The sequence below is a fragment of the Carcharhinus amblyrhynchos genome, chromosome 23 (assembly GCF_965287045.1).
Source record: "Carcharhinus amblyrhynchos chromosome 23, sCarAmb.v2.hapA, whole genome shotgun sequence".
NCBI lineage: Eukaryota > Metazoa > Chordata > Chondrichthyes > Carcharhiniformes > Carcharhinidae > Carcharhinus > Carcharhinus amblyrhynchos.
Genome location: NC_137346.1, coordinates 11841072 through 11856928, shown reverse-complemented (window position 1 = coordinate 11856928; position 15857 = coordinate 11841072). Strand labels below are relative to the sequence as shown.

Here is a 15857-nt window from a genome sequence, read left to right as displayed (position 1 = left end):
ATTTCTTGCTTTAGAACATAGAACATTACAGTGCAGTACAGGCCCTTTAGCCCTCAATGTTGCGCCGACCAGTGGAACCGATCTAATGACCCTCTAACCTAAACTATTCCAGTATTATCCATATGTCTATCCAATGACCATTTGAATGCCCTTAAAGCTGGCGAGTCCACTACTGCTGCAGGCAGGGCATTCCATACCCTTACTACCCTCTGAGTAAAGAACCTACCTCTGACATCTGTCCTATATTTATCACCCCTCAATTTAAAGCTATGTCCCCTTGTGTTAGCCATCACCATCTGAGGAAAAAGGCTGCCACTGTGCATGCTATCTAATCCTCTGATCATCTTGTATGCCTCAATTAAGTCATCTCTGAACCTTTTTCTAACGAAAACAACCTCAAGTCCCTCAGCCTTTTCTCAAGACCTTCCCACCATACCAGGCAACATCCTGGAAAATCTCCTCTGCATCCTTTCCAATGCTTATATTTCCTATGATGTGGCAACCAGAACTGTATGCATACTCCAAGTGTGGGCGCACCAGAGTTTTGTATTGCTGCAACATGATCTCACGGCTCCAAAACTCAATGCCTCTACCAATAAAAGCTAACACACCCTACGCCTTCTTAACAACCCCATCAACCTGGGTGCTAACTTTCAGGGATCTATACACAAGTACACCAAGATCTCTCTGCTCATCCACACTACCAAGAGTCTTTCCATTAGCCCAATACTCTAATCCTGTTACTCCTTCCAAAGTGAATCACCTTACTCTTTCTGCATTAAACTCCATCTGCCACCTCTCAGCCCAGCTCTGCAGCTTATCTACGTCCCTCCACAAACTGCAACATCCATCCGCACTGTCCACAACTCCTCCAACTTTAGTGTCATCCGCAAATTTAGCCATCTTTCTACACCCTCATCTAGGTCATCAATAAAAATGACAAACAGCAGTGGCCCCAAAACAGATCCCTGCGGTACACCACTAGTAACTGAACTCCAGGTTGAACATCAACCACCACCCCCTCTTTCGATTCCTGATCCAAACCGCTATATCATCCTCAATCCCATGCATCCGTATTTTCTGCAGTAGCTTACCATGGGGAACCTTATCAAACACTTTACTGAAATCCATATATACTACAACAACTGCTTCACCCTCATCCACCTCTGATCACCTTGTCAAAGAACTCAATAAGGTTTGTGAGGCATGACCTACCCTTCACAAAACCGTGTTGACTATCCCTAACCAAATTATTTCTCTCTAGATGATTATAAATCCTCTCTTATAATCCTTTCCAAAACTTTGCCCACAAAAGTAGTAAGGCTCACCAGTCTATAATTTCCAGGATGGTCTCTACTCCCCTTCTTGAACAAGGGGATAACATTTGCTATCCTCCAGTCTTCTGGTACTATAGCTATAGACAATCATGACAAAGATCAAAACCAAATGCTCTGCAATCTCCTCCCTACCTCCCAGAGAATCTTAGGATAAATCCCATCCGGCCCGGGGTCTTATCTATTTTCACACTTTCTAGAATTGCTAACACCTCCTCATGAATCTCAATCCCGACTAGTCCAAAAGTCTGTTTCTCAGTATTCTCCTCGACTACACTGACTTTTTCCTGTGTGAATACTGACGAAAAATATTCATTTAGTGCCTCTCCTATCTCTTCAGACTCCACACACAACTTCCCACTACTGTCCATGACTGGCCCTAATCATTCTTTTATTCCTGACATACTTATAGAAAGCTTTAGGGTTTTCCTTGATCCTACCTGCCAAAAGACTTCTCATGTCCTCTTCTGGCTCTTCTTAACTCTCTCTTTAGGTCCTTCTTGGCTAACTTGTAACTCTCCAGTGCCCTAACTGAGCCTTCACATCTCATCTTTATAAGTCTCCTTCTTCCTTTTCACAAGAGATTCAACTTCGTTAGTAAACCATGGTTCCCTCGCTCAACCACTTCCTCCCTGTCTCACAGGTACATATTTGTCAAGGACATGCAGTAGCTGTTCCGTGAACAAGCTCCACATTTCAATTGTGCCCATCCCCTGCAGTTTCCTTCTCCAACCTACGTATCCTAAATCTCACCTAATCGCCTCAATTTCCTTTCCCCCAGCTATAACTTTTGCCCTTCGGTATATACCTATCCCTTTCCATCGCTAAGGTGAATGTAATCGAATTGTGGTCACCATCATCAAACTGCTCACCTATCTCCAAGTCTAACACCTGATCTGGCTCATTACCCAGTCTTTGAAGTTCCCCACTACTGCTTCCTTCTGCCACCTTACCTATGCTGCTGAATGTGGCAGCGGAAATAAAATATTTTTTTTTTATGTACAAGAGAAAATAAAACTCACCTAAATAGGTCAAACTTGAAACTGAAGCTTGCACAAGCTGAATTTCACATTCCACTATCAGTATCAATCTAAACTTTACTAACCAAGAAACATTTGCTTTTTCATCAGAATTTTTCCAAATGTTAGTGGCTTAACTGATTGACAGAATTGAAGAAAATGTGAACAGAACTTAGACCTGGATCAATGTTGCAGGGCACACAAACATTTGGCGTCTAATTGTCTTATGTAAAGATTCTGCCAGGTTGTTATTTAAAAGATAAATTCCTGTTTATATAAATCTAATTTATAATAGGAGAGCCTACAAAGCTGGTCATTTTCAAATTGTGAAACAACAGTAAAATGAATTTAAAAGGCATACATGTTTTAGTTTTTGTTTCCCTTTGGGAAATGATTTCTCTCCTCTGAAGCACAGTAACAAGTACCCTCCAGAATCTTGAGGCAGTCATTTTTCATATGTGAGCTTGTGGCTTGTATGTGGGACATGACATAGTCGGATTATTTACATATACTGATTACAGTTAGTTGAGCAGAACCAACAAAGCAATCTAAATTTAAACCTCTTTAAATCAACAGCACCAAAATCAACCAAGGTAGATTCCCCCGAGTAAGACTGGCCAACCAAGGCTGGGATCTTCCTAGTTGAATGGTTCAGCCAAAATCAGGGAACCATTAGGCAGCTTGTGCAAAGGGTTATTCGATTTAGGAGTTTGATTCAACTTGTGTTAAATAAATGCCTGTGAGGATACCTTTTTGATTTGTGCACAAAGAGCACCTTGCTACCAAATGAAGTGTGAAGTTGCAAAGTTTGCAGTTTTTATTTCTGCTGTTTAGCTGATGAGAAACTGCACATCTTTTTAAAAAAGTGACATTCAGTATTAACAATGATTTTCTAGCGTGAACTGAAAATTGCACGTAAACCAGGCTGTAACATAATGTAACATTTTCCAGTAAGTTGTTCCTTACTTGATATTACTGGAAGCTTTAGTAATCCTACACTATGTAACTGTTTTGAATGCAGAGAAAGGAGCATTCACTTTGCCATATAGACCAGAAATACAATACTTTTTTATCATCAGCTCTTACTGGTACACAAATTCAATTAATATTTGTAGAAAAATAGACCAAACTAACCTTAAGGACACAGTTGCTGTTCACAAGAAGATTCCCTGGTTTAATGTCTCTGTGTAATATGCCAGCTGAATGCAGATACTTCAGTCCTAAGATTAAAAGTAATTAAATATTTAAAACTGCACAAGTACTTAATGTAGATCTGTCTATTAATATCCACCTGAAAAGTATTTCTCATGGTGTGATACCATATTCTGGCAAATATTTACCCCAAATTATTGGATCTTGTGGAATTGGGCTAATTTTTAAAAAACTGCATTTTATGTTATTTGCTAAAATAGATCCCAATTTCTCTTTCTTTAAACTTCTAATTCTAAGAAATGTACAGGAGCAATATGTGCTGATTCCTTCCTTCCTGGTGATGTTTTATCTGATATTCTGTCTTAACAGGATGGTTGTGACCAGAAATGAAATTGCAGCATAGAGAAGCTTTCACACCCTTAGAACGTTACAAAACACTTCAGTCAAGTGAGCATTTCTGTAGTCACTAGTGCAGAGAAATTCAGCCACCAATTTATGCACAGCAAGGTCCCAAACAATAAGATAAAGAGTTGAATAAGCTCTGCATTTAGTGATGACAGTTAAGGGATAAACATCGGCCAGGATCCCTTTTGGGTTTTAAATAGTTCTAATGAATCTTATATACATCTGAAAGCTCAGTTGGATCCTCTGCTTAACACTTCCTCTACAAGGCAACATCTCGTCACTGGAACACTCCCTCAGAACTGTACTGATGTCAGCCTAAACCGTATCCAAGTCTCTAAAATGAATTTTAAACACATCACCTAACTCAGATTTGAAAACTACCAATAAGACATGATTTGTCAAATCTAACTTAAAAAGGAGTGACAATTATGAACCAGAAATGTTCTTCTCTGGGAAGGGATAGGGGTGGGAGAAAAAGGAGAAAAAGAGAAAAGAAAAGACAGAGCAGAAATAGTCTAAGAAATAGACAATAACAATATTTGCAGAAGCAGCATCACGGTGAAATTATTAGTATTTATAGTTATATGTTGAAAAGTTCTTCCACGTTCACATTTAGGACTCTAATAACTAAATATTAGAATGGATTTCTAATAAGTACAACTACAGTAAAAATTGCAAATGAAAATTTTATGTAATTTGAATACAAATGGCCGACAATGAGCAGACAATGGGGTCAATCTGAATAACTGCAAAAGTGTTATACATTATTTATATTCCAAATAATCATTCAAAATAGCCTGTTCTATGACAGTTGAAAACTTGGTCAAAGGAAATGTGAACCTTCATACATCAAAGTTTAAATTCTGTGCGTTAATCGGTTTGTTAAACCTGGATAAACCATTGCAGACTGGTTGATTGGTTGACACCCATGTATTGATTTATGCTTGGAGCACTGATACAAAAGCCACTGTTCATGGTCTTTTTTATGGCAAAAGTAAGCTCAAATAAAGGAACCAAGTAAAAGGTTCAAACTATTCATCTTCTCGAAATCAAATTGATGTTTTACTTCAAGCATTTCTCTTGTGCCTTCAAGTGTAATTTAGACATGTAAAATATTCAGTTTTAATTAAGCCACTGATTACAATCCAAGCAATTCTGCTAAGATGGGAATAAAATATAACAAAACAAGAGCCCAAATAAGTATTTTCCTCCAGTAACCAAGTTAAGTGCCTGTATTCAGTATGCTTATAGGAAAAAGAACCGGTTGGCTTTGTTATTCTCTGCTAATCCTGTTACTTCATGATTGTCTGAAAGTTGCATCCCTACTGGCCTAAACTGTTGAACTTAATTTCCAGTAACAAATAGATTTTGCTTTTGACACAATAAAATCCAAGAAAAATGGCTTAGTAATAAATATACCATCATGGTCTAGGAAATAGAAAATTTATTTTCTTGAATTTCCTTGCATCAAACAGAAATAACCCTGGTCTGCTCTTACACACCTTCTGGTGGCTGTTTACAAAGGAGTGAGGAGCAGAGAGCAAAATAATGAATAGTTATCTACCACTCAGCTAATATGAAAATATGACAATGGCACACACACTAGTTAGTGACGTACATTTTTGCAATAATTACAAAATTGAAACACTAGTTAAACAAGGTAGAGGTTTTTTTTAAAGACACAATTTCTAATGCTGTTTTTCTGGTTGAATTTTTAATAAACTGTAATCCCATTAAGAGAATGGAAAAGGTACCAGCCAGATAAGTATACAACTTGCAGTCCCAAGTGGGATGAAAAGAACAGACTCAACCCCACCCCCAACTGAGATGGCATGAAAGACCCCATTTTTCTTTTACTCTTCAGACGTTTGGGATGAGTCAACGATAAATGTAATTTATCTGTTCTACATGACATGATAATCAAATTTCTCTGAAATATACAGCCAGAAAAGCTTTTTAAGAATTGTTTTTATTCAAGTTACAGCAGAGATTAGTAAGACATAAGGACCGAGCCAGCTTTCTCTCTTGGAAATATTGTGCACTGATATTGCAGAATAACTAAAGAGGAAGAATCTACTGAAAACATTGAAATCTACTCCATACAGCTACACCCAGGAAGACAACTGAACAAAACGACCAAAAGAGTCAGTGACGGAGGGAGAAGAGAGAGGCAGAAGAGGAGAGAAAAGATAGAGAAAACATGAAGAGAGAAAAAAAAACAAGCTTTCAAAGAGAATAACAAGAAAGGGAGATAAGAACACATGAACAGTATAGAGAAAGATCCTCTTCGGCCAATGAAGGCACATCTAGCTCAGGTCAGAGGACCAACTTATTCAAGATTGCCATTTATAATTTTGATGAAGAGGAGGAAGTTTACTACCTGTTGCCTGACGAGAAATTGGCAAACTATGAGGTGGCAAAGGCAGCTATTTTAAGCATATACAAGTTTTGCCGGAAGTGCAATTTCAGAAATTCCATACACTTTGAAGTCACAGAATCAGATGTACATCAAATTTGAATGGCTTAAGCAGTTCATGTTTGATTGGTGGATACGAGCGCTTAAAGTCAAGGCCACATATTAAAATCTTCAAATAAAAAAATGCCTCAAAAGTTCACTCACTCTCCCTATAAAAATGCACAGAGAAACAAAGTGGTTGGGGCCAGGGTAGGTAGCAATTCTGGCTGATGATCATGAGGTTGACTACTAGCCCTTATCTCAAAGAACACCCTTACTAAACCACCACCAGCAACTTGGAAAGGATAGGAGGTGAAAGCGTGATAGAAAACCAAGCACTCATGGGAGAAAAGAGATGGCTAGAAACACAAGGATCCCGCCTCAAACCAGTAAGGATGGTACTAAGCAAGGGAGTGATAGCTGTGTTTCAACTGCCATAAGGCTACACACCTTGCTGGAAGTGACAGGAAAAGACTGTAGGATTATTGAGCACAAAGGCTCTGAGTGTTGGTTGGAGAACTTAGCTGACCAGATCATGGCTCTGACCTCAGCAGCATGTCCCTGCAAGCACACCCGTACAGTTGCAGGTAAGGTTAGCAAAGCTCCTGAGAGTTACAAGGATTTTGTATCAGAAGCAAAGGTGTCTCCATTTCTCCAGACCAAGGCAAGGAAGCCAGTAGTCATACTGAGGGATACTGGGGTAAGTAATGCTGGAAGAGGCATGATTTCTTCCTCTTACAGGCTGAAGTGCTAGTGAAGGGAGAATATTGCCTATACTTTTACACAAGGTGCATCAGGAGTGCAACATTATTTCAAGGGTGATGACCATGGGAGTCATCCCCAGTTTATCTGTGGACAGAGTCAAGCTGTTCCTTGGAAATGACCTGGTGGAATCTAAAGGTGACAATGCCCTCAGCATTTTTGGGAGAATCCTAGCAAGACAGGGAAAGTGCAGCTGCTGGAAAAAGTCCCTAGATTTTTTTCTGATTTGTGCAGTAACCTGGTTTATGGTCAAACAAGCCCTGTCAAAAGATGCCAAGCCAGCATCACAGATGGATGACCATACCTGCCTGGTTATCCGAAACTTTATTCAGAAGTTTAGAAGACCCTAAGGACATAATGAGTAGGTTTTCCTTGGTTTCAGATTAACGAACCAACCTGGTGCTAAAGAGGTTAGCACAGACTTCCCAAATGGAAGCAGCACGGTGGCACAGTGGTTAGCACTGCTGCCTCTCAGTGCTAAAAACGAAGGTTTGATTCCTGGCTTGGGTTACTGTCTGTGCAGAATCTGCATGTTCTCCCCATGTCTGCTTGGGTTTCTTCTGGGTACTCTGGTTTCCCCTCTCAGTCAGAAAGATATGCTGGTTAGATGCATTGGCCATGCTAAATTCTCCCTCAGGGTATCCGAGCAGGCACCAGAGGGTGGCGACTAGGGGATTTTCACAGTAACTTCATTGCTGTGTTAATGCAAGCCTACTTGTGACGCTAATGAACAAACTTAAACTCCTTCTGTACTGCAATGTTGAATTGGATTTTTCAGATGAGATGTTAAATGGAGGGCCGTTTTGGATGCAAAAGGGCCGTTGGCACTATCCTGAAGGACAGCAGGGGCCGAGTCCTTGCAGACCTCGTTTACACCCGCATCTTTCTTCTCAAAAACTTGAGAGCCAATTGGCACTTCCTTCTTTTTGTGCATTCCATCACTTTCTCATTGCATCAACATCTGAATGAAAGTGTGAAAGAAGCATGATTACCTTTGTTACATTACAGATTATCTTGTCATTACCACAACTCTGTTTATGTTGGCATATTGTGCACAAATTGGCTAGTGTTGTCTACATTACAACAGTGATATTTCAAAAGCACTCCATCGGCTGTAAAGCATCGAAACATCTAATGGTTGTGAAAAGTGCTATATGAAAGCAAATCTTTTTCCCCCCAAAAGTGATGTAGAGCATCTTGACCAATGAAACCTTTTCTATTTCAACACAAGACAGACAGATCTCGAAGCAGCTCAGTGAGGAACTGGAGGGTAATCTGTATTATTAAAGAATGTGAGGCAACGTTGAAAAAAATCTTGATTTTCATCTTGAAAAGAGTGCACATTTTTAAATATTTGAAGATAATAAATGGTTTAGAAAGGTAGTCATAAACATTTACTTCAAATGAAACAGAGTACATCAAGACATGGCTTCAGACCAATAAAAGACAAGTTAAGAGCTGATTTGAAAAGATGTCAAACCAAGTCACCAACACGCGGCAGGGTGGTGTGCTCGAGATGAAAATCATCCAAGTTGTTAACAGAATGCTGCAAGAGAGAACCCTGTAGTATTTTTCTGGATGTCAAATGCCAAGCTGTCCAAAATGATCTTTTATGCATATTTATTTTGGAAATAAAAATAGAACATTTGTACTTTGGGATAACAAATCAAGGACAATTTAAAAGACCAGTGCAAAGAAACAAACAAGGTTCTGAGTTAGTTTGCTATGGTGAACACCTACTCTGTGGAAGCTGCACCCAAGAGGCGAAGCTGCACTTTCAGAATTGGACAGCTCTAGCTGCAACATGGAAGGTACGTCAGGCATAAGATTTTGATAATAGCATTTTATTTCCCAGAGTTTGCATACAGTTAGCTAAATTAGCCATTTTTAAAATGGTCAGTTTGAATTTCTGTTAGATAATTAATGATCAAAGGAATTGGGGAACAAAAGCGTCATCACTTATGATAAATTATACATAATAAATTTATGACTTTAATGGTGCTACTAAATCTAAATTCAGAGATTCTTCTGCTTTGAAGAATAGTTATCAGCATTGAATTCAATGGTGTGAACTTAGGATGACATCTTTTTGGGTGGGGGTGGAAACAGGGCACACAAAGGCTTGTTGACCTTGAGCAGGATTTTCCACTTTTGGGGGCGAGTGCAGCCATTTGGTCAAAAGTTTAGTCACACACAAATCTAAAGAGCCTTTTATAAGGAATAAAGCAAGGTTGACAGGCAGAGAGATGTAGAGAGGGAATTAAAGTGGTGCAGATATCTCAAAAGGGTCGTAGGATTAGAGAGGTTTAAAAGAGAGATAAAGAGGGACAAGAATATGAAGGGATTTGAAGACAAGGATGAGCATTCTCAAGTCATGTTACTTGAGCAGGAGTCAATACAAGTCAATGAACACAGGGATGAAAGAGGACTGGGACTTGCTGCGAGTCAAGACATAGTAGCTGAGTTTTGGATTACCTCAAGTTTAGAGGGTAGAATGTGGAGGACCAGCCAGGAATGTGGTGAAATAGCTGATCAGCTGAAACTCCCAATAATACCTTCAGACTCAACTGAGACAAGTCTGGTGATGTTATGGAGGTGGAAACAGGCAATCTTCGTGATAGTATAAATGCAGTCAAAAATTCAATGGATCAAAACATAAACATTGCGATCAGACTGGCTTAATCTCAGACAGTTACTAGGGATAGAGTTTGGAGCAGGGAATGAGAACTGCTTCAGCCTTCCCAATAATTAATGGGAAAATTTATACTCATCCAATATTGGATACGAAATAAGTAGTCTGAAAATTTAGCAATAGTGGAGTTGTCGATAGAGGTGCTGGTGAGGGGGAGCTTTGGTTTTTATCTGTACATTGACATCCATGTTGTGCCTTTGAGTGATGTTGCCGAGGGGCAGCATTTTTATGAGAAGTAGGAGGGTGTACAAGAGGCCACGGATAGATCCTATGGGGACAGCACAGATAATGGTTTGGGAACTGCAACAGAAGCATTGCATTTGACTGTCTGGCTACAATTAGGCAAGATTGGAACCAAATGAGGGCAGTCCCACCCAGACAGATGAGAGAAGGGCGATGTGGTTAACTGTGTCAAAGCCTGCAGGCTGGTTGAGAAGGAAAAATGGAAATTATACCCATGTAACAGTTACATGGGAGGTGCAACATGTGCAGCAACTATACCTTTCCTAGGATACTGTTTAACTCAGTTACATTTTTCCTTCCATCCTTGTTTAGTATTTATTTTTTCAGAGTTATCATGTGCAAATACTATATATAGAGTACACCAGTTTTTTGTTTAAAAAATACTACTTGACCAGCATATGATTCTTTTAGGTAGAAAAATTACCAAGTAATTTCAGGTGTGATCTCTGTGAAAGGTTTTTAGCACCTATAAGTGTAAGAATTCTGAGTGAAAAATTAACAATTCCAACACTGCATAAAGATATTTATACAAATTATTTCTACATACAAGATTGAACTTGAAAATATCCGCAAGTCAAAAGATGGCCTTAACTGCATTCTGAGAAGACTGATTCGTAGAGGGATAAGAAGGGAGAAAACACAGATTTTAAAAATTTCTCCTCTTCATTCTATATCTTGGTTTCATGTCGTCCGATCCTCCTTCCCATCATCATCCAGACAAGCAAAACCATTCCTGGCCTTTATTACAGTTACTTAAGTATGTCAACAAGCAGCAATAACACATTCGATAGCCCTTCAGGATACTCCAATTCATTGAATCAGAATCACTACTGTACGTAAGGAGGCCACTTGGCCCATCGAATCTGCACTGAATATCTGACAGAGCATCTCATCCAGGCCCACCCCCCACTCTCAACCTCACAGTTACCCTGCTAATCCCCCTGAACTACACATCTTGGGACACCAAGGGGCAACTCAGCATGGCCCATCTACCTAACTTGCACATCTTTGGACTATGGGAGGAACAGATGCACCAGGAGCAAGCCCAAGCAGACACAGGGAGAACATGCAAACTCCACAGTCATCCAAGGCTGGAATTGAACCCAAGTCTGTGGCGCTGTGAGGCAGCAGTACTAACTATGTCACTGTGATACATTTAATATCCAGCATTCAGCAAATACACTGCATAGGCATACGAATAAACATAAGCATGTGCTGCACCACAGAGTAGTGATGTGCACTGATCCACTATGCCATGTGATTTTCTAATTATTCTACCACTAAAAATGATATAGAAAGATCAACCATCTATATATTACTTTGTGACCCCAAGATGTCCTCAAATACATTAAATTAAGCACTTTTTAAACTGTGGTCACCTGTAATATGCGGTAACAGTAGCCAATTTTCATTCAAAGGTCCCAGCAATGTAATAAGTGACCAGAAAATTTATTTTACTACTTTTGGTTTAGGGGTAAATCATGACGGAATACCTTTGGTCAGAAAAATACCATGAGATGTGAATAGATGGGTTCCACATTTAATTTGTTGTTTAAAAGACTGAGCACAGCACTCCTTCAGTTCTATACTTGCAGTGTCCACTTAAATTATGCACAAGTCTTGGAATACAGCTTTAACCCATAATTTTGACTCGGGTATGAATGTCATCACTGATCCACAACTGATAGAAGTCTACAAGGGTTATCACATTGGCAACATTAAATACTCTTAAATTGAATGCAAATCCTGGTATACATTTCAAATGGCAGGGAACATATACCTACCTCTCAAAATCTGGTAGAGGAAAACTTTGACATGATCTGAACTCAATGGTTGTGGAGATACGATGATCTTATGAAGGTCACTTTGCATTAGCTCTGTGACAACATAGCTTAGGAAGAGAAATAGTCAAGGAAAACACACTGTAGCTGTAAATTAATCCATAGATTTTATAGTTGCAACTATTAGCATTAGAACATTTCAGCTTCTAACTGGAACTGAACAATTTGCAGACCAAATTAGAATGAAGATAGGTAGAAAGATCAGACTTAAACAGCACCTTTGACAACTTCAGAATGCGCAAATCTGCTTTGTAGCTAACAAGGTATGATACAATTCCAGGATGGTAAGATGATTTGCTTTAATTTAAATTCTGACATTCATTTATAATTTTCATGCAAATATTTACCAACATTCAACTCATCACCTATTGAGGAAAAAAGTTAGAATTTATGAAAACAGGTAAACTTTCTTTAGCCTTATCAAAAACCCCTTCAATTCACTTCAACATGAGTTTGGGTTTTAAAAATGTTTTCTGAAAAGACATTTAGCTAAAAGTTCTAATTTTCTTTACTACGGGACACTAGAAAGCATTGCTCACCTGATGTGCTGATTGGGAAAGTAAAGGTTCCAGGTTTGATCTCTGATGGGTTCTCAGCTAAGTCGAATACAAAAAATATATAACCAGGATTCCTGCAGGAAGGTGCACGTAAACTGAGGATAGGAATGATACCTCATGGTCAATAACTCATCACCAGTTAGACTGACAATGGTCATGCAGATAAACTGAAAACTTGATTCAGTACCTTCAAATGAGAAGATAAACTCTCAGAAAATGCAACAGATAGCATGAAATTGAGGTCAATAAAATAAACCAAATTATCTACTAAGTTATTTTACCTGGCGTGTCTCAGAGGGAGAATCTTCAGTGGATTTTAGGTATAATTTGAATCCTTTGAATCGAGTCGTGTCAAACACACATCAACGCTCAAACTTGTGTTTATTTGCAAACAGCTGATTTTTTCGTACGAATGACCATCAAGAGAGACTTGTGCTTTTAGCAGATCTGCAGAACTCAATAATTGGTATGACTGAACATGAACAGGATCAGACTCCGATCAATACCAAAAAAACTAAATGCTATTTATGCTGAACATAGCAGATCCACAAACTCTTAACATTTTTAAATTGATAGCTGCTTAGAAAAAGGAAGATGTTTTGAAACAAGTGTTCATATGAACAAGCTAGTGTGTGTGCGTCACGATGGTTTGCTTCATTACATGTGAGCTTGTTTCAATGTCTAAGGTTTGTGGAATTTTGTTTAACAGTTAACTTCAGGCAATAAAAAAACCAAAGCTGTAAATAACTGAAAAAGATTTAAAACCACTTATGCTGCAAAATTTATAGTAGTTTTCAGCCATATCAATAAAGTTTTCATAAAAATACACCATAGTAGATATTAAGATATTTAGATGTCTACTTCAGGTATTGAGGTCATTTGCTTTTATTTCATTATTGAAACCGATTGTCAGAACAGTAAATCAACTTAAGACTGCTATGGAGTTTGTCACATGCCCATCCAGGTTTTAACTTAGTTAACTACAAATTCCATGAAATAAAATTATAAAAACCATTTTTATCATAAAATGCTAAAACAGACATTCTGAACTCTCCTTCAATCTTAAGCCACTACTGTCATTCTGGATGATCTGATTACTGTCAATGGTGCTGGATTATGTCAAAATAAATTTTAAAAGCTACGATGCTTTTGGCCTTCCAAATAAAGGTGGCCAGCTTGATATTGTACCAGTTGCAAAACTAGAACAGTATGGAGCCATGGCTAATGTTCGCTGTAAAATAGAGTTGTTCTGCATTGCTTTTTCCAGTGCACCGTTCCTTGAAATGATAAGCACCTTTGCACAATCACAAAATTTATCACAGCACAAGATCTGGGAGATACCTGCTGTACAGTTTAGAAAGAACATTGGGTGTGATATTCTAAATGCAGATACGTCACGAGGCAGACTAGGCACAGTAGTCCATTTGCGTATGTTCACATCTATTGTATAAATTTAACGTTAGGCACACTTGCATCATGTTTGAACATAGTTGAAATCCTTGCAGACAAGATCCGTAAGAAATTTAGCAATCACATTTTTGAAACAGTTATACAATAGCACAATTCCAAAATTCTCTAAATCTTGAGGCATTCACGAAGCATTTATCTATTTAAAGATGTATGAAAATGTCGATCGACTAAAAATTCAGAATATTTCCATCGCTGACACAGCATCCCTGATGCCTCAACTAATTAATTTACAAGAACTGGAAGGCACCTGCACTACTTGTGGTCTAATCATGAAACTGTTACACATTAACAAACTCTTGACACAAGCTCCAAGGTGCCATTTATTTGAACAGCAGATCTCTGCTTACTGTCTCCAGATAATTTAATGAGGGATTGGAGCTTGGAGTAAGAGCCAGTGTTTGTCTAGTGCTCCCAATTTCTCTGTTTGAATTCACCAGCCTTGAACAGATGGTGCTTGACAGGGTCCTTTTTTATGCCTCTATAAAGTTTAATAATGAGACTGACTGGGCCTGGCTTCAGTGTTTCCAAAATTTCAAAAGAAAATTTCTTTTGTTTTGCATCAATTGAATTTCAAAAACCCTCTCAAAGCATAAACTATATGCTCACTAATCTTGAGATTAAAATCTAACAAACAAGAAATGCTTACCAATACTTTACAGCAGAAGCATTATTTGTTTTCTTTGTTCTAATCAAGTGAACCTTTAATCTGGGAGTTGAGAAAGAAATGTTAGCTCTTAGTATTTTCACCAGCCAAAAAGCAAATTATGTTTAGTAAAGATTTCCATCAGACCAAACTGACCTTTTCAATAAGCATTTTAAACTATGAGATATAATTGCAGATATGATCTAAAAACACAGATCACTCCCATTTTGCTCAGTGCTCTTATAAACAATAGCCTGGTGTTTTTGATGGAGCTGTACAAGTACAATATACTCTCAAATGGACATTAATAGATTGTTGAAACAATTATAGAAATTATGACAAGATATCTTGGTTCCCCTAGTCAAAAATTCATCAATCTACCTACAATCAGCATAAGTTTACAATAAACAGATGAAAAAACAGAAACTCATGCAAGCAGCAGCGTTTAAATTTGTAACATTAATGCATCAATGTCACCATCATTCCAGCTAAACTGATCACATTAACCACATGAGAGATAACATTGGCAATACAGCCCCATGAGTATGAAACATCAACAATGCAGGATTGGAATCACATGTAGGTCACACAGGTTAAGGCAACAGACTCCGTTACCCGAAGGACCTTCACGAATCAGCTGAGTTAAAGAATACATTAAAGAATCTGAGATTTCACGCCAATTATCAGCAAATAATTGCCAGATTTATTTAATTCAATTTCATATGATGAAATGCACTTTTGAGTACCAGAACCACTTTACCCTGTGAACATGAAGAAAACCTCAAATTAATTTCCAAATATACAAAGCTATTAAATTCCAAATAATTCAGCTCATAACTATTGTACTAAGAAGAAAACAAAGCTGTTCACAATACAAACACCAGGATAATCCATCAAAACTGTTCAAATAATGTGTAAGTCAGAATTGCATAGTTAAATAAGTAATCAAACTGCCAATATTTCTATACTATGGCAAATTTTTGGACATTATAGCTCTATTTGAATGGATTATTTACAGAAACCAAGTCATCCTTTTTCAGGAATCACTAAAATACAGCACCAAAACAAAACTGGTACCATTAAAATAAATTATTGCACCAAAAAGTCCCAACCACAAGAAGGCTTATAGACAAAAACAAATTGAAAAATCACTTTGGCTGCCCAGTCACAGGTAGACGCTTTTCAAGAAGCCAGTGAGCTATTTTCAGTAAGGGAATTGCATGAAATAGTTTTATTCCAAGAACGTTTCTTTATCACTGTAACAAGGTAAAGTTTCAGCCTTTT

The 15857-nt window shown here is 38.2% G+C and overlaps 1 protein-coding gene across 2 annotated transcripts in view; it reads right to left on the bottom strand.

Annotated features, from left to right (window-relative positions):
- Positions 1-15857, bottom strand: part of LOC145357541 (serine/threonine-protein kinase NLK-like) — a 159560-nt gene that overhangs the window by 40995 nt on the left and 102708 nt on the right. For both annotated transcript variants that reach the window (XM_080210996.1, XM_080210997.1), the window contains exons 4-5: positions 11847-11953; positions 3488-3573 (exon numbers count right to left, since the gene is read on the bottom strand). In XM_080210996.1, the coding sequence (XP_080067122.1) occupies positions 3488-3573; positions 11847-11953 (193 nt within the window). The remainder of the gene's footprint in view (positions 1-3487; positions 3574-11846; positions 11954-15857) is intronic.